Source organism: Formica exsecta, unplaced genomic scaffold, assembly GCF_003651465.1.
Source record: "Formica exsecta isolate Colony F162 unplaced genomic scaffold, ASM365146v1 scaffold72, whole genome shotgun sequence".
NCBI classification, from domain to species: Eukaryota; Metazoa; Arthropoda; class Insecta; order Hymenoptera; family Formicidae; genus Formica; species Formica exsecta.
In genome coordinates, this window is record NW_021853485.1 from 4,354,756 (window position 1) to 4,379,810 (window position 25,055).

The window sequence follows — 25,055 nt, forward strand, 5'->3', positions numbered from 1 at the left end:
CGTCCCACGTAAAAAATCTGCAAAATATAACACATTTTTGAAAAATATTTTACAATTTACAAGATATTTTGCGATAAACAATTAAATTATTAGAGATTACGAATAAAAAAGAATATAACATATCTATAAATAACAAGTAAAATCTGTCGATGTCAAATCATAATATATTAATAACCGATCATATCATCACCGATATGTCGTAATGTGTTCAAGTTACCGTTAATATACTGTATAACTCTTTCTGATCTTTAAAATAGAATAAAAGCCGCTCAAAAAATGATGCAATTAAATATCCAGCCATCGTAAAAAATTTGGCAGTACTTTTACCGATGCAATGAGTTTCATTTGTAACCAATCCGAATAAATTCTGCGTTCGTTATCTCGAAAGATGTATCTTGTCAAAAAAGAAATAATCTTGTTTTTTTTTTTTGTTATTTGCGTTGAATCATCCGTGACGTACAGACGGTGACAGAAATGACTTAACACACAATTTAAATGTCAGTAGCGAGATTTTCTAACGTCTTAGCGACGATTATCGTTGTCGTTAGCGAGCCGTAGCCTATGAGTATTGCGCTTTTCACCAGGATTGTCCTTGCCATTGGCTGTATCGAATTTTCAGTTAAAAATAATCAACGTATAATTATTTTTAACCGCAGTCAATAATAATTATTTTCCATGATTTTCTCACAATTTGAATTTTAATATTAAAATAGTTAATGCATGTACAAAATTATTTTAAATAATTTATCGAAAAGCGTTAAAAAAGAACTTAAAGATCATACAGTGCTTATTAATCAACATATACATGTCAAAAAATTAATACTGTCTGTGAGTTAGAAAGAATTTTCCATTTTAATAATACTTGACAACGTTTGGTGGTTCATAATTTATTCAAAAAGTAAAAAAAAAAAATTAATATATTGAAGTAAACCAGTGCTGGGATTTACTTGCACATTTCGGCCCGAATCCGTGGCTCGCGCCTATTGCCCCCCACTCACCGCTCATACGTTAACGACGAGTCGCCAGATACGCGTAACCAAAGTATTGTCTTATTATTATATTTGGGCATTCTTATATACGGACGCTCCTGAGACAAAGCGTCGCGCTCCTTAGTTGCGCGTATCTGGCGACTCGTTACTAACGCACGAGCGGTGAGTGGGGGGGGGCAATAGGCGTGAGCCACGGAATCGGGCCGAAATGTGCAAGTAAATCCCAGCACTGGAGTAAACCTTCAAGAGTGTGGAGGAATGATTCAATTCGCTGATTGATCGATATTATTTATTATCACAGTTAAAAACATTGATTTTATATGTGCTTTAGTGCCGGTCTACATTAGATGATTTAAGCCCTAAGCTTTAAGAAATTGACTAATCACAGTCGAGTATTCTCCTCATACTTGATCGTGATTGGTCAATTTCTTAAGGCTTAGAGCTTAAATCACTATTGTAGACCGGCACTTAAGAAATTGACTAATCACAGTCGAGTATTCTCCTCATACTTGATCGTGATTGGTCAATTTCTTAAGGCTTAGAGCTTAAATCACTATTGTAGACCGGCACTTAAGAAATTGACTAATCACAGTCGAGTATTCTCCTCATACTTGATCGTGATTGGTCAATTTCTTAAGGCTTAGAGCTTAAATCACTATTGTAGACCGGCACTTAAGGCTTAGGGCTTAAATCATCTATTGTAGATCGGCACTAAGGCTTAGGGCTTAAATCACCTATTGTAGACCCGCACTTACGAATTGAAAAAAAAACATATATTTCGCAATCATTTCCAATTTTACAGTTTAAATTTATATATAAAAACAAAACATTTCCTAAAAACTGCGTATCGCTATATTATTTTTATTGTTAAATATCTGATGAAAAATGTTTTTAGTTCAGATGTAATTAGTATATGATTGGTTATAAAGAAGGAAATAAAAAATATTCAAAATTCTATCATTGAAGGAAATTAAAGAGCAAAATACCCTATGAAAGAATTCAAATAGCCAATCGGTGCGGCTGACAAACTGTTTCGTCGCAAGAATGCACGAATGAGCCTCGCGCGACGAGATTGTCCAGCGCGCCGATTGGATCTCATGAGAAATTTTTTTTTCGACGACAACCAATCAAATACCTCTATTAGGATTCGTATCGAAATATTCGGTCTGGCCATCTACGTTCCGTGAGCGATTCCGCGGTCGACGAGTCGCTCGCTCGGTTCGCCAGTAGTCGCCAGTCTAGCGAATATGGCTGAGAACAATGGCAATGATCGTTGAGCTAGCTTTGCGTTCTTCTGCTGTGTCAATTTGTCAACAGAGACGGTATCTCTGATCCGGGACAAATCGCGCACGACCGCTTGGCGTAGCGTAAGTACCATTCCCAAGTGCCATTCCCCGGAATACAGAATCTACGGAACGTATTATATATCCACCCCCTCGTCTTTCTCGTAGAACATTCTCGGGAGTGCACATTCTCGCGGCGGTGTCGTTCCTCTTCAGCACCGCTGTCAATATTCGCGCTGCCTTTGAAAACACGACGCCGACTAATCGTCGACGAGGTTACATCGCGTCCTCGGGAGGTTAAAAATCGCGCCCCTTTGCGAATAACCGCCCCCCACGTGCGAATACAATCGAACGTACGTCCAGCGTCTCTCGATCTTTATCCTGATCATACCCCGTCTCTCTTAAAAAGTCCTCGAATATTCGACCACCCGCGTTTATCTTTCATCGCGATCGCCAATTTAAACGAGATACTCGAATCACGCATAATAATTCCGTTGGCTTGCAACAATTACATTTGCATCATCGTATTCCGTACTTACGAGTCGAACTCTCGACTTACGAAGGCGTCGTAAATGGATGTTATTTCTATTTCACGATGATCTTGTCGATTATTAAAATCGAATTCTGTTTTATAATCTGTCATTGTTTTTGTAAGCACGAATCGCAACTTTACATGAATCAGATCATTATCAGATCATCGTTAGCTATATCGTTAACGATTGTCTCGGTCTCGTCTGTGATGAGATTGTGAGTAGTCGGCCCACGTGCGAATACGAGCAAGATTCTGGTTCATTCTTAGTCCGCTTTTTTCCTATGTTTAAATTATATCTCTAGTTTTATATGAAGTATAATTTAAATTATATTTTGCACTTGCAAAATAGAAATCTACATTGCAATGACTATTAAAAGTTATTAAGTATAGTTGACAATAGAGTTGTGTCTTGTGTATGATTATATGTATATAGGACAATCCGTAAAATCTATTTCTTATTTAAATTTATGTTAAATTTAGTGACCTTTTTTTTATAGAGGAATAAAAATAGAAGCGTGAATAGCTTTTGATTGAATTTCACGATGTTGAACATGGAAAACTGTTTATGTGTGAATCAATTTTTAGATATATAAATCGAATTTATTATTTGTTCAATTTTTTACACATCAAGTATGAGGTGTGACTTAAGAATGTTTTAATAAAGTATCAGAAAATTTAAAGTTAACATATTAAAATTAAACCTTATAGAGAGAGAGATCATACATTTTTTCTCTGTTTCTGGTCATATATGGGTCATAATGTCTTGTCGCAGTTTTAGCTATCTTAAATTGCTTGAAAGAATCTACACAAATTTATGTATATTCCTTGACATCTCTGTAGAAGATAATCATTTTTTTTTTTTTTTTTTTTTTTTTTTTCATTTCGCAAACGATTTTTCGTTTTGATAAATATTTGGTACATTTATTCATATTCATGCAATTACAGCAAATGAATGAACCATAAGTAGTACATTAGTAAACGATGATGTTTTTTTTTTTTATCGGTTAAGGCTTTTGGGATATTCTATTGTTAAAATATCGAAGATCAAAATGACCCATATGTAATTCTTTAAAAGTTAATATCAAATGCAGATTAATAGACATTTTTTCGAATTTATAAAACTACATATTAATTATATTATATTAGTTACATTTGACATTGTTATTTATTTTTAGCTTAAGATTGTACAGACTTGTAATAATAGAACAAATTTTTTTAATTTTTTTTTTTCATATATTAAATTTAATTAATATTTTGAGATCTGCATAGCAGATAATACTTTGTTCTCTCTTGGGTTATCAAATTTCGTTCATGTATTAATACAATATAAATACTTGAATTATAACTAATAACTGCAAGATGTGTCCATATGCAAATGTATAGTATTTCAAATATTAAGTTTGATCAAATTTAAATAGATGTAATAATATAAAAGATAGATCTTAAAGATCGATCTCATTATATGTTATAGGTATATTATGGCAACTGCTATTCAAGAGAATGGCATGAAACCATTAACCAATAAATCGTTAAATCATGTAGAGGATGTTAATAACTTGAACAATGCAGAAGAAAAGGACAATAGATTGTTTGACGGACAACTTCAACCATATATGGATCATGCCGAAGCTCATGAAGAACCTCCTGAGCTCGATATCGTTATTAATAATGTAGTTTGTAGTTTTAGTGTAAGGTGTCATCTAAACTTGCGAGAAATAGCACTTAATGGATCCAATGTTGAATACAGAAGAGAAAATGGGGTATGTTATCTGTATATTTATATCTTTTCAATAAATAGTTATTATTGCATTATATAATATTAGAAATTAATATCTTAGAACTTTAAAGTTAGGAAGGGAAACATGGTTGTTAAATAAAAGTTGTAGAGTTTTTAATGAAACATTTATTACTATACAATTGTATAACTGAATAGACTTTTTCTTGTATAGATTTCATTAAACATTCTGTAAACATTGGTTTCTTTGTTTTTGTATAAATAATTTTGTCATTCTTTGAAAATGATTGGAATTACTTTTTACAACTTTTTGTTTCCCCTTGTAACTCTTTTCTTTTTTAAGACTTTTAAATTTGCATATTTTAAAGTTACTGTTTCCTGCAATACTTTAGGTCTTTAAATAATTATATACATCATATTTCTTTTAAAATGATTGTGTATATTTATTCTTTCTTTTTATTATTATTGCTTTTCTCTACTTATAGGCATAATAATATTTACTTGTAGACATAATACACTTAGAATTTATAAAATATGTACATAAATTTTTTTATATGCGATATTTCTAGATGATAACAATGAAATTAAGGAGACCATACACTACAGCATCTATCTGGTCATCCGGCAAAGTAACTTGCACTGGTGCAACCAGTGAAATTCAAGCGAAAATTGCAGCACGTAGATTTGCTCGTTCCCTGCAAAAACTTGGATTCAAAGTAAGATTTAATAACTATAGAGTGGTGAACGTATTAGGTACTTGTTGTATGCCATTTGCAATCAAGATAACATCATTTTCGGTGTATCACAAAGAGAGTGCAGAGTAAGTATGCAGAAGTTTCATTAACTAATAATTATATTATGATTATAAGAGAAAATTGTTTTGTTTAAACCAGTTATTTAATTTATTAATATACATTATAAATGTTTTCCAAAATATAAATATAGAATATAACGTGCGTGTGTAACTTATTATTAATGCATTAATATTAGCAATTGTATACAAGTTTGTAAATATACAACAATAGTGTAAATATTTTTATATACTATAGTTACGAGCCAGAATTACATCCTGGTGTTACATATAAGCTAAAGGAACCAAAAGCTACTTTGAAGATATTTTCTACGGGAAGTGTCACTGTAACAGGTCTGTATTCATTAGAAATGTTTTATTGTGCTATAGAGAAATACGCATTGTGGTTTTTAATATCCCATTTTCTATCTTGCACTTTATTGTAGCATAAAATGATATTAGAAACATAGAAAAAGTTGTACAAACTTTTTGTTGCAATATGTGTTAAAATAAATCGATATAATTTCTTGTTTCTAATGTTGGAATGCTGCATACAAATGGATTAAGAGTTCTTTAATTAAATTAAAAGAATTATAGCATCAAATATATTATGAAAAGCTAAGCATTACATTTATACATGTCTATATCATGAATAAATCAAATATATTTGTACATTGATTGTTTTGAATGATATGCTAACATAATCAACAAAATCAAACTTATTATGTAATAACAAATTATATATTACATACATTACAGCACCTAATGTTGCTGCAGTTCAAGCGGCAATTGAACATATTTATCCACTAGTCTATGAGTTTCGCAAGGAACGATCACCAGAGGACGAACTTGCGTTAACAACGAAAAAACGCAAGTTAAACTCGAATAAAAAGAAATTGGACGAATTCCTAGAAGACGAACCGGATTTTTCATACGAAAGTATGGTTTCCGATGCAGAAGATGCGGTCAACGAGGATAGTGATGGAAGTTGGGACTGATCTGTTTTATTTTATCGCCGTACTGTTAACTGTTATATATATCTCGTTCTTTTGATAATAAATGCATATACACTGCTCTATGTACAAAAGTGTTATTGCTAAAAGTGAAGTGAAGCATAAATTCGTTTTCATAGTGCAAGAACTGCAAGTGTGCGAGTGTCAAGGACAAAATAGATATGCGTATATATACTTGTGTGTACAGATATACAGAGAAACGTAATTATCAAGTACACATCAAATTGATCATTATCCTAAAGACGATGCTCTGAATATTTACTTTTGTTAGCAATATAAAGTATAAATACAGATATAAATATATACGTAATACATATATAAAGTATTACACAAATGTAAATATGAATATGTATTTATGTTTGTATTTGTACACTTATATAAGTCGTATATAGAGATGTATCTTCAATATCTATACATATATGTATAGAGCCTAGAAAACAATTTTTAATTATAAAATTGATTAAATTTTTGGAGTTTATTTATATCATTAGACAAAACTCATATATGCTTCTTTGGACAAATGTGATTGATACAGGTTTTAAGAAAAAAAACAAAAGTGCATATATACACACATATGTATGTACATATAATGTATGTATATATGTGTATGTGTGTCAATTATAGCCTGTACACATTTGTGTTTCCATTTTTATTTTATTATTTCTCACGTGTAATTATAACTAGTTTTGCTTAATTAATATATTGTGCCAAAGATAGATATTCAAAATTTAAAACAAAGTTATTAAGATAGAATCTATATGGTTGACGACTTTATCTGTTATAACAATTAGCTTTCCTAATACTTGTAATTAAATATGTATCCATTTTTACTTTCGTGATCCACATATTTTATAGAATGTATTCTATTGATCAAAGTCATTTTATTTTATGTCATGATTCAAATATTACGGTCTACTCCATAAAATATTGTAACATACGTAGAAAATACATTATTTTCTGGTTATAACATCAGATTTTTACCAAAGTGAGAGTTGTAAAAGACCATGAATCTCTTTCTCGAGCGAGTGAATCTGATGTCGAAAACTAAAATAGCCAACTTCATAAAATATCGCTCTATCTCGCTCATTTTTTCATTCTTGTTTCACGCTGCTGCAGAATAGTCATTGGCAAGATTTATGAGACAATTCCTCGAAATAAACAAGTTTATGTTTGAATTTCAAAACAACGATCTTATAACCAGGAAATACTAATATAATTCTGTGCTACCAACAGCTCGTTTTCGCTCAAATTCTGTTATTCAAGAGAGAAGCTTGTATATTCTATAGCTTATTCTATATACACATATTCATAAATTCTTACATTTATATAATACTTCTTGGTATGTTTTAAGTATACATAAATATTTTTTATGTTTATATCCGCAAATTTTTTTTAGATAGAGAAATTGGGTGGAGAACACATCTATATAATATTTATATATCTATACAATATCTATATACTATCTATATATGTATAATATATTGTATAGATACTGTGGGATTGAGAAGTTAAAGTATTTCTCACATAAGCTACATCATGCAATGTAAATACGCATCGTCCACATTTATTAAAATACTTTATAAATTGTAGGTAAATCTCCCCTTTCTCCTATACAAAATTATATTAATAGCATAAGAATATGGTGATGATAAAAAAGTTTAATCTTAATAAACATGATTTGTTTTTAGGTAAAAGTAATTCCGAAAAAATATTTCCGACAAGTACGAATTAAATTTCTGTTCCATCATTTATTATATGTATTATAATAAATTTTCATGTATTTTTGTATTTTTAGAAAGATAAAACATATCATTATAAACAGTATCAATGCGTTTTATACGAAATAGGCAAGAAAATATCAATGTATTTTTTTGGGCGAATACGGGCTGTGTTTTGTGGATGTAAACACTAATATTAAATTTTGTTTTAAATGCCTATTATTTAAAAAATATCGAGAGAATGAGAAGAAAAACGAGTCTTTTTCTGGTTTGCAGTATTCATAAATTCAAATGCGTATATTATAATATTTCTTTTATTTACGTAAATTTAGTCCTAAGAAAATGAAACTAAACTGACATTAATTTAGAATTGTATAACAAAGAAGCCTTTTCGTAGAAATTATGCAGAAATTTATGTCAGTGTTATATGATATATATTTCCTCCTAAAACTAAATTTTAAACATACGAAATACGAATATACTGTGTTCAATGCGAGAGTTTATTTTCGACTTATACCGACAAGAATTGCACATTCTAGAATTTGCAACAAAGACATAATGCAATAGGATACATTAGACTTAGTTATCGGCTTTTTTTTTATCTACATACGCATTGACATCTTGTAAGAGTATTTATTTATCACTTATAGTATCCTTATGACATAGATAAATGCATTTGAATCACATGTAATTTTTATAATTATTAGAGAGTTTTCCCCAAATATTTGAAATATCTCTTATATGACAAAACATTGAATTAATTTTGTTCATTTATAAAACATTTAAATCGCGAAAAGAAATATTTTTACAACTTTGCAAACCGAATACATTGTATTTCTAGAATTCAGTTTTTATAAATATGTATATTGAATACATTGTGCAAAATATTACATAAATTGAAGATATAGCATAAAGTGTATTATCTTTCTCACATACTTCGCAATATTATACATATATACACACTTGTACAAAATTTAATCTTTTATTTGCAATATGCAATTAATTGAGAAAAAGCAATATACTGATCCATAAAAATATATATAGAAAAAAATTATCAAAGATTTATGTAATTTATTAATAATGTGAAAAGTTTAATATGACTATCATATAAGTATATCCTTATCACACATTAAGTATAACAGAATACGATATGGTATGGCTGATATTTTGCAAACTTATTAGATCATGATTAATAATCTGTTCGTGCCATAACGTCTATACATTCGTTAAAATTAGTTGAAGCAGAGTTTCGTCACAATCTTCGTAATGTACATATTGTTTTTACACTGAACAAATTTTTTACGATTTAAGCTAAAGTCACTGCCCATAGTGTATTCAATCCGAAAATGTAAGACTTGATCCACTAATGAGTACGTGACACAAATTAGTACATTTTGTTTACATTATTGGACACAAAATACTGTTCTTTGCGTTACTAATCATAGAAATTAAAACTTAAGCGAATAAAAACGTTGGACGATAAGACATATTGTCGAAGTGTAATGGCAAAATAAATTTTATCATATATTTGATTTCCGAGATTATCTCATAGAAATGTGTTTTCTTTTGCTACACATTTAACTTTTATATTAAAATATAGCATCGGCGTTTGTGGTTTTATCTACACACTTTCATCTAATACTTATCAATTTATGCTCAAGAAATACCTTGAACTTAAAAAAAAAAGAAAAAAAAGAGTTGTATCAAAAGTAGAAACTCTATGTGTGTGTTGATATAACCCTTATAAAATTTGTTTAAAAATAGATATTTCTTGTACATTTGGTAATATTAATTTATATATATATATATGCATGCGTGTTATAATTAGAGCCTGGAGAGGAGCCTTAGAAATCTTAATAATATCCCTTTTCTTATTTGAATTATTTATAATTTAACAAATTGGATATTTTTCTTTTATAAGAATTATCAGAAACTATTTCGAATAGCTTCTATTCAAATATAAATTTTTAATTATGTTAGATATGATAGAGACTCGAATAATAATACGCATTAGTATCTCTCTTTTACAATACAATGCGTATAATTGATAATTGTATTATTATAGCAAGTAAAACATTTGCAGTATGCCAGCAATTTGACAATAGATTTAATCAATACATTGTAGCAAGTTAACATCTTTTTACAAATTTTTATTATAGCAAGAAAGTTCTCAATTATGTACCTTATCATAATGATGTATACTTCTTTTTCGTTGTTTGCAAATAGTTATTAATCGCCTTCTCGTTGGAAATCATCATTGATTGACGATTCGACGATCTTTTTTAAAGTCCTTATATCATTAAAATATTTTGGATCAGGCCATCTCAATAATATATGCTCTTTAATTATCTTTAGACATTTACTTACTTTGTGATTGCTAATTTGTTCCATTAAAATCTTATGTGTATGTATAAATTATAAAGAATACAATATATTTTTTTCCTTTTTACAAGAATTTATAATATCACTCGTTAAATGCAGCAAGAAATTCATTTACTGCAGGATAATAATATAAAGCCATAGTTACAGCATCCTAAAAAAAAAAAATAAAAAAAAAAAATAGATAAATATTCATCGTCCAGAATAAGTACATGTATGAGAAAAATATTTGATCAAAAAATCTGTTTTAAAAATTAATATATAAATAGAATGCATAACTATGCAATTATCGTTTCTTGTCAAATGCACCAAAACTTCTTTCTTATGTTATATCTGCAGAATATAATGTATCGAAAATACAGTTTTAAACTTTTTTTATGATATTTTATACTAATTTACACGATAAACATGCGCGAGTTAAAATTTAATAGCCAAATATTTAAAAGACATACCTCTTTTGTACTTATATTTAGGCCTGTTTTACTTATTGTATATCTGTAGGATAACACAGCATAATGGTTAACAATATTCAGTAAAATATCTAAATCACAATCTCCCAAATCCTTAATTACTTTGTTTGAGAGATTCTTCAGAAGAATACCATCTTTTCGGGCGCTAAAAGGCTGTTAAAAAAAATGCCATTTATTTATATCTATCTAGATACATTTAGCACATACATACATACCTCATCATACCATAATGCTCTATGAATATCATTTGCATAGGTAGATATAATACGAATCCTTTCCTGATACATGTCTGATGGCATGATTTCGTACAACCGCGTTCTCATTTGGCGATACCTGTAATATAATTCAAATATCAGTAATAAAGAGCATAATTAACTTGAAAATAAAAGAGATTAATACCTTAATAATAATCTACAAACTCTTGACAAAAGAGCGCAACTTTTTGCAATAAATGCTCCATAGATAACTGCTGGTGGTGGCAATGTCCACGTTAATATGTGACTACGGCTTTCCAATATACAGATCTTTGAAGACATAAAAGAAATAGGAATGATTGATAAAACATTTATCGATTAAATATTAGAATTAAATTACTTGTAGTTTAAACTTATGTACCTCTTCATAAAATGCCAATGCTTCTGATAAAAAGATAACATTAAAATTGTGTACATTTAATCCATAAACAATAAGATTTTCCGATACTGTTGTAAGTACGGATATAATTTCTGCTAAATCTTCTAATGGACCTTGTTGTAAAAAGTACGATGCATTCCGATATTGTTCTTCAAGTCCTTGTTTAACAAACTGTAATGAATAATTTTCCTATTGATATTAAAAATATCTATTTAGGTACCTAAATTATTAATCCAAGTTTTTATTCTGCAAAAACAGTTTCCTATTGTATATTTCTGAGAGTCACAATGTATGTTTATGTATAATTCTTATGTATTTGTTTGCATCCTAATATTTCGTGTGTGTGTGCGCGCGGGCGCATAAAATATATAATGGAAATGTTATACAGATTGTAGGGATGTTATAAATTCTTACCAAGTTTGTAATTAGTTTTTGTAGGCATTTAATTATTTCACATTTCATAGATAAACTTGATGCATAAAATATATTCTGTACATGTATCAGAATGTTCTCTCGTAAATCTAAAATTAATAAATGTAATATTTCCAGCAAAACAATAATTAGATAAAACACCTTTATAGTTACCAGCCACTGATATAGAAGTCATCCATTGCAACAAATTAAGTAACTGTGGCAGATACTCTCCTGTATTATAATATAAATATTCATCGAAGAACAGTTTAACTACAAGTATTTCTTCCTGCATATATCGAGAAAATTCGATTGTCATAGAAAGAAATTTATCCATTTCTTCCTTGGAAAATTTTCCATTTTCCAATATAAATGCTAAAATATTAAGATAGCAATTTTTTTTATATTACATTTTATGTTTGATATATAGTTATATGTGACAGATTAAAATAATTAAATAAGAAATAATGTTTTTATTTTTACGATTAAAGAAAATCTAAGATTTGCATATATACCTCTTGTTAGTGTATTATACAGATTGTATGAAAATCTGCTTTGATACTGAAAGTCTGCATATGTAAGAAGATGGTAACCAGCCATATTTGCCAAGAGTGAGACAGCATTACATGGCAATTCAACATTTTGATGATATTTTCCCAATTCATCTATGCTGAAATATGTAATATAATAATGTTTATATATGTATATGTATATGTTATTAATATATATTAAAATGAGCGAGTAATATATGTTATTTCAGATGTATTGTGCTCACCTGCTTATATCAAAAATCGATTTTGCATCCTTATCTTTAAAAATACTTGAACCAATGTGAAAATAACCAACAGAAGGCAACAGTGGCTTTCGTCTTTTTTGAACTTTCACATTCTATGTGCAGAATAAGTTTTATATTTATATAATTTATTTATGATATGAATCAAAGATACTATATTATATTTGCAGTACATAAGTATCTTTTATACCTGCATCACATTCCAATCAAAATGAGTTTGAGTGCTTTGGCGAGATTGTTGTATCTCCACTCGATCTCTAGCATCTTCCAATGGTAATCGTATAAATTCAGGTATAGGTTTCCACACACTTTCTACATTCACTGATTGTATCTTTTCAGGAACTAATTCTGGCTTATACGACTTAAATAGGCTAAGAATACGTTTTAAAACATATTTTATATATATATATTTTATGCTAATAGCAATAAGGTCAACATTTTAAGACTGTGATCTTAAAAATTTATTAAATATAAGATATGTATTTATATATGTAAAAAAAGGCATATATTACCAGTTTTTCTTTCTTGAACATTGTATGAAAGAAGACATCGTAATATATATTAATTATTTTTCTATCTACTAATTCATAATCCCATAAACCTAAAAATCAACATTTTTATAATAAATATTATAATTTTTATAATAAATATACTTTTATATATATATGTATAGTTACAACAAATAATATATGAAATAAAACATTTTTATAATGTAAATAGTTTCAGAATAAGAATTAAATCATTTTCAACTCTTTGTGTAACAATAATACAATTATACATACCTAAAACCCATTGTATAACAATGATACAGACAGTGAGTGGTAGCTCATCCAATGATGATAAGCACCAAGCAATTATAGACTTTGCTATTTCCTCGGGCAATTTATATCTTGGAATTAAACATCTTATTAATAATACCCATTTAACTGCACCTAACATCAAAGAGTTTAATATTTATTTTATATATATATGCAATGCTCGTTTGCATCAAGCCTCTTACATTTATAAAATATACTGTAATGTTAATATATATATATATATATATATATATACTTATTATATATTAATAATATACTAACGTAAATCTGTGTGTATAATAACATTTGCCAGTTTACTGAGAACATCATCATCCAATCCTCTTGTGATAGCTTCTTCTTGTAAAATGTTAAGAAACAAATTAAATTCTGGAAATCGTACACCTTTCGCTAAAGGAAAGAGAAAATAAGAAATAAAAAAAATTATAAATTATACAAACATATATAAAATAACTTTCAAAATCCTGATACAAATATATTCAAGAAAATTATTCCAAATGTTCAAAGTTGTATAATCAAAATATATCTAAATGTAAAAGAGAAAAATACATATATAATATAAATGGGTTTATATGGATGTTTACATTTGAGGCCTCTTATAAATTTTAAACAGGTCTGTCTCGTATCACTTTCCTCCATCCCGAAAAGATCGTGAATAAAACTCCGTAAAAAAATACAGTAAAAAACTGAATCACTTATATTTTTTGGTTGAAAGGCGTTTTAAACTTTACATCATATGGCACATATTAAACTCCTAAACCCCTTGGCGGTATTAGCAGTTAAGGGCATGGAGCAAGAGTCGATAAGAGTGACGGGTAAACTCTGTATCAGACTATACACGAAGATTGAAAATTGACCAATCAGAAGAAAGAAATTTTAGTTCTTTTTGTTCTGATTGGTTAACGCGATGAGTCTAGCTATTACTAAACTCGGAAGCGGCTATCTTCAGGCGAGAATCTGTCGGCAACCTGTGGCTAGCTTCATGTAGATTATGACCGTTGCATTTTCAAATGTCGCTAATTTATTCGGTGAGTTTTTTTAAGTTGCGGAACGAGTAAAACATTTCCTGCGCTGACAATATCTTTCTCTTATTGGAGCAAATATTCAAAATATATGTATTCTTTTCTTTCATGCAAATATCAGCGTGAGTATTCCAATGCATTAAGCGATAGATATATATTATACTTTCAAATTGTACGCATAAATTTGTGATAGATCTTTTCTGTGTGAAAACTAATATATGCGATATAGTTTTTATTTTTTATATAAGAATATTATATAAGAAAAATACTCCAATCAAAAATATACATTTAAAACAAAACATATTTAATAAATATACATTTATTTTATACAACATTCCCTGCCAAACTCATCATCTTTGCCGCGATTTTGAACTTTCGTTTTGTAGAATTACTTTAATACTGTAAATTCTTGATATTTTTCATATATAATTTTTTTTATGAAAGGATATATTAAACTGATATTGCGAAGAAACTAAATTTGGTATAGCTAAGAATGAAAGGAGAATTTGTTTATATCATCTAGCATCTAGCTCAAATAAATTTTATACATGCTTGATTTTTTTGATTTTGATACACCCTGTATAAATCATCGAATGCGTCAGCGTCAAACGCGTTTCAGAGGGCGCGTTCCATTTAACGCCCGCAACACGGTGATCATTTCATCCTTGGTGTTCACCGAAAGTTAAACAAAGACAGATGATGCTCGCGAGCGTACAGTGGAACGCGGCCAGAATCCAGAATAGTAATTGCTCCCCCGATCCAATATCCAATATGTCGTTGTAAAGTTCGATTCTCGAGCGGGACAAATTCGGGTTGGTGTGATTCTTGAAAAGTGCGCATAATTCATATGAACTCGTACGAATGCCGTCGATCGTTATTTAATTGGTGCTGAATCGTGAAAGATAAATAACTGTGAGACGCGAGAGAGAAACGATAAAATCGAGGCAACATGGTAAGTTTCGTTCGCCAAATAAATGTATGAAGGGTGTAGATACAGAATCGTGTGACAATCATTAACGGTGTTGCAGATGCAATTTATGTTACTGTTCAGCCGTCAAGGAAAGCTTCGCTTACAAAAGTGGTATGTCGCTCATCCGGATAAACTGAAAAAGAAGATCACGCGCGAGCTAATAACTACGATACTCGCACGAAAGCCAAAAATGTCAAGTTTCTTAGAATGGAAGGACGTTAAAGTCGTTTACAAGAGGTACGTAATTGTATGCAATTGATAATCGCCGATTCAATCTGAAATCTTGCATTTCGCGATGGATGAACACAGAATTCTTTTTTATAAGAAAAATTTTATTCACTCGCAGATATGCAAGCTTGTACTTTTGTTGCGCAATTGAGCAAAATGATAATGAATTGCTAACTTTGGAAATTATACATCGATATGTTGAATTATTGGATAAGTATTTTGGCAGTGTGAGTACATTTATTAAGATAAATTTAAAATGTATTTTTATATAGAGTGTGTGTTGTAATTTGTTATAAAAATGTAAAATTTTAATGGGACGATAATGATATTATTAGGTATGCGAGCTGGACATAATTTTCAATTTCGAAAAGGCATACTTTATCTTAGACGAATTACTTGTTGGTGGAGAGATTCAAGAAACTAGCAAAAAGAATGTATTGAAAGCCATTGCTGCCCAGGACCTGCTACAGGAGGTTAGTTACGGGGATGTACCCCTTGAATTGTAATACATTCTAATTTATTAATGGCACAAGGTTGTACACATACATGCATACACACATTTACACAGACAATTTTCTTTTATAGCCATATTTGGCTGTAAAAGGGAGATTTTCAGATCGTTTTATCTTGCTATATTACTATTTCCATTTAACATATTTAGAACTCATTTAGCAGAATTATATCCAGGTGGAAAGAGTACAAATGAGAATTTTGCATATTTATAATCAATATTTATTAATTACAAATTAAAGCGATCTCTATGGCTCCCTTTCTTGCTAGTCATGTGTCGTTTTTATTAAACGATTATGATATTGCAAGAATCAAGCATGTATAAAATCTATTTGAGCTAGGTGATATATAATCAAATTCTCCTTTCATTCCTAGCTGTTTCAAATTTAGTTTCTTTGCAATATTAGTTTAATATATCCTTTTATAAAAAAAAAATATATATATATATGAAAAATATCAAGAGAATTTACAGTATTAAAGCAATTCTACTTGATATATAGTCATACTCTCTTAGCCATTATCTATCATATTTTAAAATTTATTTAACACCTAGTAATAATAGATTTGTTAAGATATAGAAATGAACAATTTTACAGGACATGCATGAAGGCATTCGAAGATATTAATAATTGCCTTTAAATAATTCGAATTTTCTACTTGCTTTAATCTTGCCTGTCTTCTTGCATATACAATTATATATAATAATGTATATACTATACTTTTTTATATAACGTTATGTCAGCTTTATGTTTTGTTGACAATTCTCTGTGTTGTTGTATTATTGGATGTTGCACAATGTGATCAAACAATATGTTAGCTCCCACATTGATATAATCTTATATGTATATATATACATATATATATATGAAGAATGTTATTGCCTGTATATATGATACGTATATATTCATTATTCACACTATGTTTACGAGTTATTTCACAGAGTGCTCTTTTATATAACATACAGAATGTGACAGAACCAGATAATTTTCTTTCTCCTTATGTATCATCTCTTGTGTCACTTATTGCAAATGTCACTATGCATTGAGACGGTTTCAAAATTAATAACTTGTCAATCAATCTCTCTGATTTCTTTTTTTTTACTTTATTGCGCGCGAATGCTTCTGTTCCAAAAATAACATTCAAATATTTTATATGTCCTAACTGTCCTATCTTTTAAAGCATGAGCAATATTCGTAATGTAAAATGTTACATATTGGTAGAAAATTGTAAGATATAACAAGCTTAAAATGTTAAATATTAAATATTTTCATAGACAATTTTGGAAATGCTTACGCATTTTTTGTTTAATTTTGATAAAGGAGCATATATATATAGTACTTTCCTCTTAAATTCAATTTTTATTATTGGCAATGATTAAATGTCTGTGCATAATAGCATTTATATAGTGTGGGTACTATTTGATAATATTGTTGCGTAATTTATGTACAACCAAAAAAGAAATAATTTTAAAATAGACATTTTCTCAAAGTCTGCATTTATACTAGTAAATACGTAAGAAAAATGTTGGACCCATCTAAATTTTTTAGTTTTCAGTAATTATAGTTTAAATGAAAAAAAAGTACAAATAAAAGTATCTTTATTACCTGTTGAAGAACATTTTTATCCAATTGAAGACACAATATATATTTTATATAAGATATATGCATTAGGTAGAGCTTACTTATTTGTCTTGTCGAAAGATATATAATTTTAAAGCAATTCTACTTGATATATAGTCATACTCTCTTAGCCATTATCTATCATATTTTAAAATTTATTTAACACCTAGTAATAATAGATTTGTTAAGATATAGAAATGAACAATTTTACAGGACATGCATGAAGGCATTCGAAGATATTAATAATTGCCTTTAAATAATTCGAATTTTCTACTTGCTTTAATCTTGCCTGTCTTCTTGCATATACAATTATATATAATAATGTATATACTATACTTTTTTATATAACGTTATGTCAGCTTTATGTTTTGTTGACAATTCTCTGTGTTGTTGTATTATTGGATGTTGCACAATGTGATCAAACAATATGTTAGCTCCCACATTGATATAATCTTATATGTATATATATACATATATATATATGAAGAATGTTATTGCCTGTATATATGATACGTATATATTCATTATTCACACTATGTTTACGAGTTATTTCACAGAGTGCTCTTTTATATAACATACAGAATGTGACAGAACCAGATAATTTTCTTTCTCCTTATGTATCATCTCTTGTGTCACTTATTGCAAATGTCACTATGCATTGAGACGGTTTCAAAATTAATAACTTGTCAATCAATCTCTCTGATTTCTTTTTTTTTACTTTATTGCGCGCGAATGCTTCTGTTCCAAAAATAACATTCAAATATTTTATATGTCCTAACTGTCCTATCTTTTAAAGCATGAGCAATATTCGTAATGTAAAATGTTACATATTGGTAGAAAATTGTAAGATATAACAAGCTTAAAATGTTAAATATTAAATATTTTCATAGACAATTTTGGAAATGCTTACGCATTTTTTGTTTAATTTTGATAAAGGAGCATATATATATAGTACTTTCCTCTTAAATTCAATTTTTATTATTGGCAATGATTAAATGTCTGTGCATAATAGCATTTATATAGTGTGGGTACTATTTGATAATATTGTTGCGTAATTTATGTACAACCAAAAAAGAAATAATTTTAAAATAGACATTTTCTCAAAGTCTGCATTTATACTAGTAAATACGTAAGAAAAATGTTGGACCCATCTAAATTTTTTAGTTTTCAGTAATTATAGTTTAAATGAAAAAAAAGTACAAATAAAAGTATCTTTATTACCTGTTGAAGAACATTTTTATCCAATTGAAGACACAATATATATTTTATATAAGATATATGCATTAGGTAGAGCTTACTTATTTGTCTTGTCGAAAGATATATAATTTTAAACTTATTTTCAATCTGTATACGACTACACATATGAAATTACTTTTTATATATCGAGGCTTTGTTCAGATACTAATAAATTTGAAATCTTAGCAAAGCAGATTATTACAGAATAAAATTAGTAGATTAAAGATATATTTATTTGCATATCTTGAATTGGTGACGCAAATAAATAAAATTGTAAAATAAAAATAAAAATAATAATTTATATTTTACAGTAACTATAATGAGCATATAATTTGAAATTTCTTAATCGATTATAGCAATAATGAGTAAGAAAAGTTTCTTTATTAATATTTCATTCATTCTGATATTGGAATTTTTAAAACATTGTAATTATTGATTTGTATATTGCATTAATAGCATATATTATTTTTTATGTATAATATGCCATATTTAAAAATGATTTGATAAGAATAATATGAGGTGTCATTATTATTTATTCTAGTCTATTGTTAGATTTTTTTGACAGAAAATTGTTTCTTTATAGAAAAATAGATATGATGCCGCACATAAATTTTTACAGCTCAAAAAATATTTTAAAAATAATATAATTTTTTTACGAGATGAAAATTAAAAAGTTGGATATTTTTTATGCCTTTATATGCAACAATATTTGCTATTTTTTTAATGAATGATATACATTTCTTATGAATGCTACACACACATATATATAATTGTATCACACATATACACGCACATGTATAATATTCTTAAATATTTTTAATATTTCACATAATATTAAACATGTTTAAACATTATTAATATATCAAGAATTTGACAATCTTGGCAGAATTGTTTTATTTTGTATATAAAAATATGTATTATATTTTTATTAACTTAATCGTTTTATCAAATTACAATATAAAGAATTGTTGTTTAAACTTCAAACGTTAAACTAAAATTATCACGAATTATAAGAAATGTTGATTGAATGAAAACATTCATTAATAATAATTCATGTTAATATAAACATGTAAATATTTGTAAAAAAAAAAAAAAAAAAAAAACAAGCAAATTCTTAATAACACATAACACTTTCATGTTATTTTCTCTTTGTAACATATTTTATGTAGGAAAAATGATATAGAAGGGTCCATATAAGATGCTCATAATATATAGTGCATAATATTTTATTATTGTATTGTATAAGTTATTTTTACACAATATTTAAATTGCGTGCCCAAAAATTTGAGTGCCTACTTTATGTCTTTGTATGTATGATCTAAAAGTTTTAAAACATGTGCATGATGTGATATTGGACACAATGACGTTAACTATTTTAAAAGTGAATGAAAAATTGTTACTAATAATCAGATTGCGAATTTGTTTAATTTACTGCTCGAGCATCGGTGACAGTCGTTATGCTAACAGGCGTAGACAGGAAGCGGAAAAAATATCAAATTCAGTAGAGAGAAAGATATTCGCCCTTCGCACAACGGCTCTCATCGAAAACCGAGTGGATAAAAACTCATTCGTGATCTTCTATTAACTGCCACATGATTATATGTTTATTCGGATTCGTACAAAAGCATGGCACCAATGCAATGATTTATGCACTAAGTACCTTTTGTAGTAAGAATAAGAGAGTGATGTTAACGTATTATTGCCATATTAATATCTTAAATTTATTCAGTGTATTCAGATCTAGAATAATCAATTATTCCATAGATATGATTATGTGCGACACACAGCACTAGAAGTAGAATAAATGAGAAGTGTATTACTACGTATATATTGCCGTTTATAGAGTGTTGATATGTATATGTGCGTGTATGCCTTCAAAATCTAATAAATACTTTTCAACAATTGTATTCACTTTGTAACATTTGTCTCGTATATTTTCCAAATGATGTATCATTTAGCTTTATTCTTTTCATAAAAATATTGAATTTCAAGAGTTTCATGTAGTCTCATAAATGACGTCATCAACTTTCTTATGCAAAAAAAAAAAAAAAATATTTGAATATGATTTGCCATTACTAAAGATATATTTAAAATTATTGGAAACAAAAAATTGTACTTTTACTAAAAGAGTTTGCAGTTTATAGCAGCTATATATATATATATATATATTCAGGAAAAGCATTTTATATATAGGCTTCTAAAAACGAAATAAGACATCAAATTTTAAATTGTAAATAAATACGTGTAAATAACAATATAGATTATTATTAACAAAATCTTTTTATTACCACTATAATATCATGTCTCAAGATTTTAACATGTGGCTAATAGAATACTATAAGATTTTTGTGTGTGTAAAGAGAGAGAGCGATGTGATTGTACACGAATATGTGATTGAATATATTTGTAATATCTGTAACCCCTCCTTTAAATATTTGTATATAATATAATATTGTACAGTGTCATATATGTTAAGTCCATGGTAGATAGGGACAAAGTAGAAATTTAGCGAAGACTAGTTAGTTTTTCTTTGTTTGTTGTGGAAGGACGAAGCTGTGGAAGGTGCTCTGCGGGAGATAGGGCTTTTATAGGTACCCTATTGTTTGCATGAGCTTCACGGACAAAGTATCGACCCACATGATCGACCGAAAAACCAGAAAAGGCTTATCCGCTGCATGATGCCATTACGACTCTACTATATAAATATATAAAATTTCAAGTCAACTTTATACTAGTCATATGCAGGACGTTTGAGGCATCGTGCATTTTCTTTCGACTATAAGCTCTTTGACGATAAGTCTATCTTTCTGCATGATAAAAAATTTGATTTGGGGATTGATAAAGAAAAATCGAAAGAAACTTTTTTTTTATTTGAAGCTGTTGATTGTCAATATGAAATATATATAATATCGTGACAATCGAAACTCTGTCTCTGATCAAAATACATACAGGTTTAAATCAAATAAAGTATAAAGTTACTTTAATCTATTTAGAAGCTTGACAATCCATTTAAAGAAAAATATATTTAAAGAAAATGCGAAAAATCGACTATTTACTTATGATTCGCAAATTCATTATTTGGAGCAAATAGTATACTCCTCTTACAATTAGTTAATTTATTAACTTTTAATGCTTATAATCGAGAGAAAATGTGCACGATACTTGGAGCATTCTCTGTATATGTTAATATATTTTTATATCGAGAAAAAAAAGTCGTCTCTTGCGTGTAAAACAAAATGTTATGTTACTAACCAAAGGCTGATCTATAGTTTTTAAACCTTAATCATAACTTTTAAGGTACATCTTGATAAATAAGCGACGACAGTTACCCCAACGTACTTTAATCTTCAACTGTGGCAATAAAATTATTCTGTATTTTCGTAAGTTATTTTTATGAAAGCGTTGTACACACATATGCTATACTGAAGTGCGTCGGTATTTAGGCGATTATTACATATAGAATATATATTTCTTACGTATCTCTATCTATCTACTTAAAAACACTATTTTAATTCTAACAAATAATTCGTAATGTATAATTAATTATACATTAAATGTAAGTCTAGTAATAAATATATCGTACGAAATTTTTACATTGTAATTGAAAACGAGCGCGTATACAATACCTTGTCTGTTATTAGTCTATGTTATCAGTTAAACAAACATAAATCTCAGATGGAGATAATACACTCGACTCGAGCGTCTCAAGAGTTTTCGTTGTCGAAGTTAATTTATTAAGAAACAGATATATTCGCGAAACAATTTTTTGTTAGCTATTTTTTTTGAGCTGGATATTTCTTGTTATATAAGCTGTCTCGCGCGGTATGAGCATATTGAGCCGAATATCGCATCCATCCTTGTCCCATCTTGCGTGGAGGATATTCCGCAATTTGACACGTTGCATGTAAAATAGGCAATTTTTTCTTAGCGCTTAAGATTTCAATCGAGGCAATAAATAAACATGTGCTTTGTGTGCTCACGCGAGTAAAGTCACTTGGTTATATGAAAAGGGTTCAGTTCACCATTTGAAGCTGCATCAAGAAGAGAATTTTATTATGCAGTAGGTACGTGTACGTTTATATATATATATATATAAATATATCCTCATTCTATCTTTTTTCGTAATGTGTTTATAAAGTGCAGCGTCAAAGTAATTGATCCCTGTTCATATTATTTGTTAGAGATTCTCGAGCATGATGTCGATGAACTTATTCCCTTGTATGTGTTACAGGAGGAGACTCCTCAGGGATTCTTCGAGGATCATGGATTGGGATAATATTCTTTAAAAAACAATACTTTGGCGTACTTTGTCGTAAGTTTATACATTCCCACAATTATGTTTTATTCCATTTCATATTTACATTATGCGATTCATATTTGTTGTTTTAAGAAATGCAGAGTTTAGAAAAAGGCTATATATACATATGAATGTTTTGCGTGCAGATACACATATACAGTTATCAAGTTTATTATTTTAACAATTATGTCAGCAATATATAAATCCGAGAGAGGTTTTAATATTTTTTTAGTTAGGAATTTCTTTGATTTTAAGTAGTTACATCTCTCTAAAGCGACACCACATAATTGTTGTACACGGTTTGAAAATCTGTAGGCTCTATTTATTGAATGAAAAAACGGATATTTTGAGATTATCAACGTAACATTTTCAAATTTTCCTTCTTTCTTCACATCCCATTTTTTGTTCCTTTTCTTGCACATAACAGGAGATAATTTTTATGAAAATTCTATATAATGTTATGAGGAGATAAAATTACATATTATTACATAAAATATAGCGTTTTCATATCAAGTGTTTTTGAGACATAATTTATTTATACACAATCACTCTTGTTACGAGATACAAAATGTGTTGTTAATTAAATATCGTATATTCTGTATTACATAATATATCGTTAATGAAATCCCGGATGTGTTTCCTTAAATTTGAAATATAGATATGCTACTATAAGAGTGTCTGCATACATTTTTAACCAATATTAGAAAAAGAAATCGGATATATGTAATCTGTAATAATAAGGATATACTCTAGTTGAAATTAAAAAGTAGACTGTGACGGAGAGAAAGATGGGAATCGGTAGTTAACATATATTCTTTAAGGATGATAAAGACTCATTAGCGAATGTTAAAGTTTGTCAAGCGTCAATAGTCTTGAAAGAGATTAAAAAATTAAAGTCACGAAAATAGTATTAAAATGCAATGACAATGAAAACTATAAATTTAACTAACATAAATTACGTTGGCTGCAATTTGGCTTAAACCGAATAAATTTCTCTCTGTATATGATTTAACTCTGCTAAACTATGTCGCGTTATTATTACGCAGTCATCTGTGTCAGTTTATAGAGTTACATAACATATTTTTCATTGCCATATTTCGATATAATTGTTAAGATTTTTCTAAATGTTTGTCGAATGAACGGAACCGTTCAACGGTGCGATCTTATAGGCTGTCGATCTTAAATCGCTTAAATTTATCAGATCGGATTAAATTTATCGGTTAAAATTTCGCTAAAAAAAGATTGCATGTCTACTACCGACTCTTGTGTTTTTTTTTTTTTTTTTTTTTTTTTTTTTTTTTTTTTTTTTTTTTTTTTTTTTTTTTTTTTTTTTTTTTTTTTTTTTTTTTTTTTTTTTTTTTTTTTTTTTTTTTTTTTTTTTTTTTTTTTTTTTTTTTTTTTTTTTTTTTTTTTTTTTTTTTTTTTTTTTTTTTTTTTTTTTTTTTTTTTTTTTTTTTTTTTTTTTTTTTTTTTTTTTTTTTTTTTTTTTTTTTTATCCTGATGCGCGGATCCAGGATCGTTAAGAAGTATTAATACTTTTTAGAAAAATTATAATAATGTAGCTGTGTATTGTTTTTAACTCTTAACTATGTATAGTGGAATCTTATGTAAG

General features: G+C 28.3%; 3 protein-coding genes across 4 annotated transcripts; 2 read left to right on the top strand and 1 right to left on the bottom strand.

Annotated features, from left to right (window-relative positions):
* Nucleotides 1–2,218: 2,218 nt before the first annotated feature.
* Nucleotides 2,219–9,591, top strand: LOC115243338 (TATA box-binding protein-like protein 1). Its single transcript, XM_029820238.1, has 5 exons — nt 2,219–2,356; nt 4,276–4,564; nt 5,109–5,359; nt 5,589–5,683; nt 6,089–9,591. Exons 2-5 carry the CDS (start codon nt 4,283–4,285, stop codon nt 6,325–6,327), a joined length of 867 nt encoding a protein of 288 aa, XP_029676098.1. The 5' UTR covers nt 2,219–2,356; nt 4,276–4,282; the 3' UTR covers nt 6,328–9,591.
* Nucleotides 8,908–14,344, bottom strand: LOC115243342 (centromere protein I-like). The gene is made up of 14 exons (XM_029820243.1): nt 14,146–14,344; nt 13,826–13,951; nt 13,529–13,678; nt 13,217–13,347; nt 12,937–13,176; nt 12,729–12,841; nt 12,469–12,623; nt 12,128–12,328; nt 11,957–12,063; nt 11,525–11,713; nt 11,309–11,433; nt 11,125–11,242; nt 10,892–11,062; nt 8,908–10,593 (listed from the first exon to the last, which is right to left on the bottom strand). The coding sequence occupies exons 1-14, from the start codon at nt 14,198–14,200 to the stop codon at nt 10,525–10,527; spliced, it is 1,950 nt and encodes a 649-aa protein (XP_029676103.1). The 5' UTR covers nt 14,201–14,344; the 3' UTR covers nt 8,908–10,524.
* Nucleotides 14,345–15,213: 869 nt separating this feature from the next.
* Nucleotides 15,214–24,152, top strand: LOC115243341 (AP-1 complex subunit sigma-2). 2 transcript variants are annotated; one of them, XM_029820241.1, is made up of 5 exons: nt 15,214–15,535; nt 15,612–15,790; nt 15,900–16,008; nt 16,117–16,254; nt 23,378–24,152. In XM_029820241.1, the coding sequence occupies exons 1-5, from the start codon at nt 15,533–15,535 to the stop codon at nt 23,420–23,422; spliced, it is 474 nt and encodes a 157-aa protein (XP_029676101.1). In that variant the 5' UTR covers nt 15,214–15,532; the 3' UTR covers nt 23,423–24,152. The 2 variants fall into 2 exon arrangements, with proteins under 2 accessions (XP_029676101.1, XP_029676102.1); XM_029820242.1 differs by lacking the exon at nt 23,378–24,152 and adding an exon at nt 21,693–22,526.
* The last annotated feature ends 903 nt before the right edge of the window (nt 24,153–25,055 follow it).